Here is a 9299-nt window from a genome sequence, read left to right on the forward strand (position 1 = left end):
CCCCTTGCTCCTAAATTATTTGTCTTGGCCACTCTTCTATTCTGTCCTTGAACCCCAGAGAACTATACTTGGTTTCGTGTCTGTGTCTGTGTGTGTGTGTGTGTGTGTGTGTGTGTGTGCGCGCGTGCGCACCCAGAATCTTGCAAAACGCCTGGCTCACAGTGAATGTTTTTCAAAATAACTGAATGGGATCCGTGACCAGGTCCTCTTGACTAAGTATCCCAGTGGTCCTGTTCATGCCCAGGGCCGCCGCCACCCCTCATTGGACTCCATTTTGGTTTCCATTTCTTTAATGAAACTGTTTGTGCACCTTTCCCCCATTACTTTTCTCAGGTAATCTATTCAAATATTGATACTAATTTTGGTTAACATGGGAAATTATTCTGCTCTTTGGTTTTTTGTTTTTGTGGTCCCAGCATTTTCATGAATGAATTTCACACAAATTTCCTAAGATGTGATGTTTATTTTATTTTAATCTTGACATTACTACAACTTGTCATTTAAAACATCTTTGAAAAGTCCATAGTATGAGCCGGGCACAGTGGCTCACACCTGTAATCCCAGCACTTTGGGAGGCAGAGGCGGGTGGATCGTCTGAGGTCAGGAGTTCAAGACCAGCCTGGCCAACATAGTGAAACCCCATCTCTACTAAAAATACAAAAAATTAGCTGGGCGTGGTGGCAGGCGCCTGTAATTCCAGCTACTAGGGAGTTATATAACGCTATTGATGTTTTCAAGCCACTAATATAGTGAAACACTACAGTGAAATAGTGAAAACACTATTGATATTTTCAAGCCACTCATATAAAAAAGAAGCTACAAGAGGAATTCAAAGATTTTATAGTTATAAGGTTTTTATATATTTTGTTTCGTTATTGCAGGAGTTGTAGATCTTATGGCTCTGACAGTGAAAGTGACCGAAGTTACTCTCATCACCGGAGCCCCAGTGAGAGCAGCAGATATAGTTGAAAATGTCCTTTTTATGGATACAAATTATATCTTATTTGTAAATATCTGGCAACTTAAAAGCTTAAGAAACTTAATGACAGTCTGTTGTTCTATTTCAATATCAGAGATGAATTTCAGAAATAGATACTTCTTAATTGTTACTCGTTCATTTACATGTGGGGAGAAGAATTTAAAATACAGATATGTCTCCTAAAAATATTTTTATGCCACATTTTACAGTAGCCAACTATGGAAATGAACTTCATTTTCTTGAATCAAGAAATCGTGAAATTTATGTATAATTTGCAATATTATTTTAAGTCTATTTCACTCTATCTCACGTATTCCTTAGAATACAGATTCTTTTTGCCTGTTTTTCCAGTTTTAGCATATATGCTGCCAAGCATAGAACTGTGAAGGAGAACTGTTAAAGGCGGCCAAATATTTATATACTGATTACATAGAGTCTTGTACATAATGTGCTCTAAAAACAAACCACCCAGAATTGATACTGTTGGTAACCAGGAGTATAAGGCAGTGGCTCGGGGGTTCTTAATTCATTCCTAACTTTTTTGATATTTCACAGGATTAGGAAAGTGGTCATGATACGTCCCACACAGTCTGTATTACTTCAGGCTTGTGGGCAAGGTTAGGAAGAATCAATCAGCCTTAACTATAAATACCTGCACTGTCTCTGAGGACTTACTATTTTATGTTCTTTTTAATCAATACCGATCAGAAGTTTAGGTTATAAAAGCAATTCTATTCTACTTCATGCTTTGGTGCTTGGTAATTTTTGGTACCTCTTTAAGCATTACTCTTATAGATCATATATTTAAATACCATAAAAGAGAAAAATTAAATTCAAAAAAATCACTGGCACCAAAAATGGTTTATTCTGAGCCGTCTTCACTTTGACTGGGGGGCTTCTCTCAAGTACAGATGTGGGTTGGGGTCCCCTGGAGCAGGCAGGATTGGCAATAGGAGATACTGGCCACTCAAGTCTACTGCGTGTGTGTACCTCTGGAAGAGTGAAGACTGGACTTCAAAAGTAACATCAAAATCTAACTGCCACCATCCTGGAGACATTTTGCAGGGCTTTCAAGTCTTTCAAGTACAGGATATTACCACAACAGCAGCTGAACTGTTGTAACCAGCATGTTTTTCCTGTTTCCACTGTGACCTGCAGCTGACTCAAAGCCTTGCATGACCTGACCCAGGTGCAAGAGACAGGGGAAGAGGGATAGAGGGTATAGCATAAATTATATATTTTCATGGCTTTGGGTGGTTCCTCCAAAAATAATTGGACCTGTAAAAACTAGTGTGTGTGTGTGTTTAATCTTTACTTTGAATTTGTTCCCCAAGTGTACTTAATCACCTTAGTGCCACTTTAATCCAGTTATGCAGAAGAAATTCATATTGGATGCCTGATGTAGAACTCAGCACCACCCTACCACAGGCCTTGTCTGGTGTATTTGGGAAGTGGAAAAGAGCCCTCAGTTGTAGGGAGCTGACAACCCTTGGTGGAGGGAGGGTGTCCTTGAATGTATTAAAACTATCACCCAAAGAAGGTATGAAAACAGGGTAAGGTGGTCAGTTGTTTGCCAGGTTGATAGACAGAAGTACATTAGAAAACAGGACTTTGGCCAAACAAACAATACTGGATACTGAATACAAAACAGTATGATTTAAAGGTTTTCAAGGGTTGCCTGCAAAGGAGAATATTACTACTAGTCAGTAGGAAAAAAATGCATTCAGAACCCAAGCAGAAACTGCCAAATGTAATTAAGAAAAGTTGCCCTTGGGCACTGTGTTAGTTTTCTATTGCTGTGTGACAAATTACCCCAAATTTAGCAGTTTAAAACAATACCCATTTAGCAGTTCTGTAGCTCATGGGTCTGGCACAGTGTGGCTGGCTTCTCTGCTCAGGGTCTTAAAAGGCTGAAATAAGGGTTGGCAGGACAACATTCCTTCATGGAGGCTCTGGGGAAGAATCTGCTTCTAAGCTCATTCAGGTTGTTGGCAGAATTCAGTTCCTTGCTGGCTCTCAGCTGGGGTCCTCTCACCTCCTCAAGGCTGCCTGCATTCTTTCTTGTGTGGTCCCCTCCAGCTTCAAACCAGCCTTCCTGCTCTTTCTCATGCTTCATATCTCTCTCCCGTCCTCCTCTGTTTTAGGGGCATATGATTAGCTCAAACCCACAGATATATCTGAAGGTCGATTGTGCGATAGAACATAATTGCAGGAGTACTATCTCATCTCATCATATTCACGGGTTCCGGAGATTAGCTCACTGAAAGGGGGAGGGGCATTTTCAAATTCTGCCTACCACAGGCAATAACTTTGCCCATCTTAGCTGTGGGTGGAATTGTATCCAGAAAAGATAGGCCCTAGAAGCCTCATTTCTTTTCTCCATGGAGAAGGACAGCCCTCTGCTGCAGCATTCAACTTGTATGTTTACTGACAGAGTGAACTACAGAAATAGCCTTTCTTCCTAAAGGGGATTGTTCTGTATTTTGAAGTTATTTTTTAATAAAATTGAATTATGTTGTGTATTGTGCTTCTTAATAGGAAATGCATTATTGGACTGTTTTGTAACATCTTGTTTATTGCAAATAGCTAGTATTGTTCAAAAACTGTATAAAATACTTTTGTACATATTAGCAATGTCTAATTTGTATACACTTCAGTTAAATTTCCCTAAAACTTGAAAGAGGACCTTGTAGAAATTAAAATATATACTTAGTCTGAGTCTGTGCATGTTTCATCTTTCTGCTGACCCAGCCAGTGAAGACACCTCATCTCCTTTGGCAGCTCCTTTTCTTCTAGCGGAATGTTAGTAGTGGGTGTCGGAGGTGGAGCTAGAGAGAATGTCAGGCAGAGATTTTAACCTACACAGGTAAGCATTAATGATGTTTGGTCTTCCTCCCCTGGAAACTCCAGATTTCCCCTACACTTAGTTGTTGTCCAGCTAAAGTGACCTGCATAAAGATGTCTTTGCTGAGGGAGGAATATGTCACATCCCATCTGTGAGTTTCTGCCTAGAGACAGTCCATTTACCTTCAGCCTCTACATTTCCCTCCCTAACGGCAGTACATCAGGCAGTGCAGCACATATCACTCACTCCCAGAGAAAACATTCTTTTAGCATACACGTACGAATTTGCAGGGAAGTACAATTAACTTTTGTCTCCTCAGAACTGAAAGGAATGTATATTTTCTTAGTGAACACAACGTAACTTATTGCAGTTAACTTCTCACTGCAGACACTCAGTTTTTAAACTGAGTTAACAGTGGACTCCTTATTTTGGCAACTCCTGAAATTTGTCAAATCTGGATGCATTCCTTTAAAATTGTAAAGAAAACGCAGGATCAAGTTCTGATAGTGGTAAGCTTGATAGGTGGGCAGTATCAGGGGCAAAATGTGCCAGGGACTTTGGTCTTGACTCTTCTGAATTAGCTGGGCATTAAATAGGTGAGAAAGTAATTCAAGGAAAATGCCCCTCTTGCAAGAGACTATGGACACTAACTGGGAATCACTGTTTAGAAGAGATGGGAGGTGGCCGGGTGCGGTGGCTCATGCCTGTAATCCCAGCACTTTGGGAGGCCAAGGCATGTGGATCACTTGAGGTCAGGAGTTTGAGACCAGCCTGGCCAACATGGTGAAATCCCATCTCTACTGAAAAAAAAGAAAAAAAGGAGAGGAGACTCTACTCACTTTTTCAAGGTAAATGCTGAGCTTTGAACGAGTGTTGCAGACTAACGTGGTCACGTGAAAAGATGTGGAAGCCATGCCTCATAAGGTGAAAGGGACTGGGTTCAGATTTCCAGAGGACTCTGGTTTTTGGAACAGAGAATCAACTCTGCTGTTGCCCACAGTGAGGTGAGAGCCCGCAGGCCCATGAGGGCCTTGTGGTAGAATGAGCTGGGAAGACAGCAGGGAGAAGTTCTTTGATGCAGTAAAGGCCCCTCAGGAGTCCAGAGGTGTCAGGAGGAGTTGGGTACCATGAAAGAACACGTTCATCTCAGGACAGACTGGGAAGCTTGTCAGGGCCTGGTAAGTACAAGGCAAGGGGAATCTGCCCTGGCCACATACACACAGGGCTAGGAGGCTTTAGTGGTCTGGTTTCTTTCAAAGTTTCAGTACAAGGTAGAGGTAGTACTCCCTTGCTGCTGCCTCCACCCTCACTGTGAATCAGAAAGGCCCCGGATGGGCCTGCTGCCTCTTGGAGACCCCAGACCCATCACTTACTATAACCCCTCAAGCTCCAGCTCCCTAGACTGAGCTGAGCTTCACAGCCTGTAGAACCCAGGCTAGCTTGGAGAGGGTTGCATCTCTTCAGCCCAGAGCCATGAGGATATCAGGGTAAAAGGAGGAGTGGCCACCTGTATTTCTAGTGCTTTGGGAGGCCAAGGCAGGAGGATTGCTTGAGGCCAAGAGTTTAAGACCAGTCTGGACAACATAGCAAGACTATCAAGACAAAAACAGAACAAAAAAGTAGCTGGGCATGGTGACACACACCTGTAGTCCCAGCTACTCAGGGCTGAGGTGGGAGGATCACTTGAGCCTAGGAGGTGGAGACTGCAGTGAGCCATGATTGCACCTCTGCCCAGCTTGGGCAACAGAGCAAGACCCTGTCTGAGAAACAACAAATGGAGTGACCTGAGGTCTCGGGACAAACACCTGCATTCTGCATCTTGAGCCCTGGTCCTGGGCCTCCTATGGCTCATAAACCCTGAACGAGGGTATATATGGCTGGCACACTCAGACGTGATAGACAACCAGGGGTGCTTATCCCTTCCCAGCCTGGAGACGAGTCTGCCTCCCAGTGGACCTGGCCCACAGGGGTTGGGTGTATAGGCTGGCATTTCACCAGCCTCTGGTCACCTAGGACCTCTAGTAACTAAAATCTCCCATCAGGCCAGGTTCCCAGAGAAAGCCTGAAAAGAGTCCTCACTGACCTCAATGCCTCCAGCCTAATTTGATTTTATTTTGGAGAAGCAGGGGGACTTCTATGAGCAACTATTCTGCGGTACAGTCCTTAAGGACTCTGGGCCAGAACCAGGCTGCTTGGGTTTAAGTTCTACTCTGCCACTTCCCAGTTGGGTAACCGGAAGGAGGACGATTTGCTTGACCTCTCTATAATTCAGCTTATCTGAAAAATGGATGCTAGGGATTCCTCCTCCTAGAACTGTGGTGTATTAAATGTTTAGAAAACCAAGCATAGATCAGTGGTTCAGAGATGGTGGCCCCTGAGGTGGTGCCTCTAGAAGTGAAGGAGTCCCAGAGGGTTCATGTCTGGGGCCAGGCTCAATCACTAGGGAGAGGCCCAAGGTCCCCAGAACCAACAGGGCAGGAGAGGATCCTGGAAGCTGCAAGAGAGACCTGAAATGCCAAAGCCATGATGTTTATGCTGTGAGAGGAAACCAGACAACCTGCCGGTTTGCATGAGGCCCCCAACCAAGGGCAGCTGTAGCCTATTAGTGCTGGGTTCAGTGGAGGCAGAATTCAGGTGTAACCTCCACCCTTACCCCACACCCAGCAGATTCATGTTTTCCCGCCCTGCTTAGAACTTTGGGCTTTGGGTCAGCGCCTGTTGGGTAGCTTTGAACTTCCCTGCCACCCCACCGGCCCCATGATGTGTGAGTTGAGTTGCACTGCCTATATTTTTCTGGCATTGCCCACTCTGCTCTCCCTCTTGCCCAGGCTGTTAAACACACAGTTCCATGCCCTCTGAGCCGACTCAGCCCTGCATTGCTCCCACACGTGCATACCCACAACCTGGGCTGTTCTTTCAAACTTCAGTGGGGTTGAATCTGGTTTCCCCACCCAAGCCTGGGGACACTCCAGCACTGAGGGTAGATACCTAGGGAAATTGAAAGAAAACCCATGAGCTGTCTTCCAGAGGCAGGGGCATAGCTTTCCTGACCCTGCCAGGACCCAATCCCAAATGTGTGAAGGATCACTAAGCTCTGTCCTTGCTGGGTGAGCATCTCCAGACTCCTGGCTCACCCCTGGGGCATGCATTTCTGGCCTAGGAGTCACCTCCACAATAACTCAGTCCTTCCCTCCAGAAAGCCTGCCTTGACCTCCCTCAAGTGAAGCTCCTGCATGCCCCTCATCAGGACCAAGGGAGAAATTCTGCTTCTGCCTAGCTCCACCTGTTCACTCCCACCGACCAGACAACCGATCAACAGGAATCTTGACTCCACCACACCAAATCCCCTCTAGTTCCCTGCAGGTACTAAATTGTCTCCACCTCCTGGCCTTTGCAGGAGCTGTCTCTGTCTGGAAAGCCCTTCCACTCCCTCATTGCTCTGGTTCAAGTTCAAGTTCAAGGCTCAGCTCTGAGCAGCCCTCTGGGCCCACCAGACAGCTCTTCAAACCACTCCTTCCTGCCAGATCCAATGTTGTCAGGTGCCCACAGCTGCTCACACAGCTCAGGCTCTACCCTGGGACTCCCCAGCCCATGAGCTGCAGGCCAGAGAAACAAAAGGGAAACAGCCAAGGCCTTCAGGGAGACTGAGTGCCTCCCTACCACCCGTCCCCTCCCTTCTCACCCAACCTTCAGCCCTTCCTGCAGCTTGACTGCTGGAGCCAAGGCCCCAACAAGGCCCCACACGGCCAGCATCACTACCTCAGTCATGCTGGCCACACCCTCTGTCAAGCTTTGACTTGGCAGTGGGCCTAGCAATGTCCCATTCAGCTCTCTCTGCCAGGCTTCTTCCGGCCCGTGGAGAGGTCCCCTCTCCCCACCTCCGTTTCCCCTGGCTCCTGATGTTGATGCCTTAGGTGATTTGTCCCGTTCTCAGCCTCAGAGTCCTTATCCAACCAATGGGCACACAGCCCCTCCCTTACTACCTCCTGGGCCAGTGCTAGGATCCCTGTGAGTCAGATGAGGAAGTGGGCTGGGAGGAAGAGGCAGAAGGCAGCCCTCAGGGGGCTAGCTGGTCAGAAGCATGTAAGCTGCTCTGGCCTGGCCTTAACGTGGGGTTTCTGGGAGCTGGGCCAGCTGTCTGTGCACCCATGCAGGTGCAGGATGTCTGCAGCAGCTGCCAGGGGCTTCCAGATGCCCCAGCTTTGGCCCCTGAGACATTTTCTCCCTGGCTCTGGGATAGCCTTGTCCTGAAGCCCTCTGTATTCTGGCGGAGAGTGGGGGTGGGGGAGGAGGCCTTTGCAGTCTTACGGGACAGACCATCAGGCTGTTTCATGGCACCTGCCTAAGACCCTGGTCTCTCCTCCTTTTCTCCTCTGGCACCTAGAACCAAGTCACCCTGAGCCAGCACCAGAGTTCTTGCCCACTCATGAGTAGGGCAGCATACCCAGGAGATACTGTTGCAGCTGGACATGGACTTGTATGTAAACACAAGCGCACATATGTGGGGAGGGGTGCAGAATATCGGGATGGGGGCAACATGAGAGTGACCCAGGATGGGCATTAGTCAACTTGCGGTAGGAGTAGGGGATGCTCACAGAGGCCTCTCCTCTACAATGGTGGCCCAGTCACCATCCAGACCTTGCCAGGTCTAATGCCCCGTGGTCCCCACCCTGCTGCCTGCTCAGCCTGGCGGCGTTCCTTTACAGCCTCCTGCCAACAGAGCCAGCCCCCTGCCCCCACGGATGTCCATGCCAGAGCAGCATTCCGCAAGCCTGGCTGCATCTCCCCAGCAGAGGCTGAGCAGGGGGGGCCACTCAGTAGTGGTCAGGTCACACGGCTAGAAGGGCACAGTGGGGCCTGAGCCTCTGGCCCCTACTCCTCTGGTCCCTCTGTCTCCTGGTCCTGGGCCAATCACCTTAGAGGACTTGATCGCTGCAGTTGTAGTCCTGGGTTTTAAATCTCCTGCCCTGGGTGGCCCTATGCAGTATGAGGCCGCCAGGTAGGTATGGGTCCACTGGAGCCAAGTCCTGGAGGCACAGAGCAAAATGAGCCCTGCGCCGCCCTGGGATAGGGATGGGGGACTGGACCAGTTGGGGATCCCAGACTCACCCCCAGGTCAGAACAGCCCAGGCAAGAGGGTGGGGGTGGTGAGCGCGGCTGGGGTGCGGGGTTCAGTGGGATCAGCGTAGGATCGCTCAGGGAAGCGGGTGGAAGCCTTTTATGATCGGATCCGGGGCCCGGCGCGCTCAGCTTCCTGATTTCACGGCAGCTTCCCCTCCGTGGCGCAACCGGAGGGCACCGATGTTTGACTCCCGGACGAACTTCCCGGCAGAAAGGAGGCTCAGCACGGGAGGGTGGGGCCGGGGTCCATCTGCTCGGATGTGAGCAGTGGGGACGGACTAGGGGCTGGAGCAGGGGCTGGGGGGTGGAGGGCAGCGTGCAGCAGGGCGGGCTGCACGGGGACGGCGCACACCA

At 48.4% G+C, this 9299-nt stretch overlaps 2 protein-coding genes across 2 annotated transcripts in view; both read left to right on the forward strand.

Annotated features, from left to right (window-relative positions):
* NKTR (natural killer cell triggering receptor) overlaps window positions 1-1815 on the forward strand; it is a 48340-nt gene extending 46525 nt beyond the window's left edge. Inside the window, exon 17 of the mRNA XM_011950952.1 lies at window positions 882-1815. Coding sequence (XP_011806342.1) covers window positions 882-969 — 88 coding nt within the window. The 3' untranslated portion in view covers window positions 970-1815. The remainder of the gene's footprint in view (window positions 1-881) is intronic.
* Window positions 1816-8433: 6618 nt separating this feature from the next.
* ZBTB47 (zinc finger and BTB domain containing 47) overlaps window positions 8434-9299 on the forward strand; it is a 13990-nt gene continuing 13124 nt past the window's right edge. Inside the window, exon 1 of the mRNA XM_011950951.1 lies at window positions 8434-8823. The gene's annotated coding sequence lies outside the window, so the exon portion shown is untranslated. The remainder of the gene's footprint in view (window positions 8824-9299) is intronic.

Source organism: Colobus angolensis, unplaced genomic scaffold (assembly GCF_000951035.1).
Source record: "Colobus angolensis palliatus isolate OR3802 unplaced genomic scaffold, Cang.pa_1.0 Scaffold311, whole genome shotgun sequence".
Lineage (NCBI taxonomy): Eukaryota > Metazoa > Chordata > Mammalia > Primates > Cercopithecidae > Colobus > Colobus angolensis.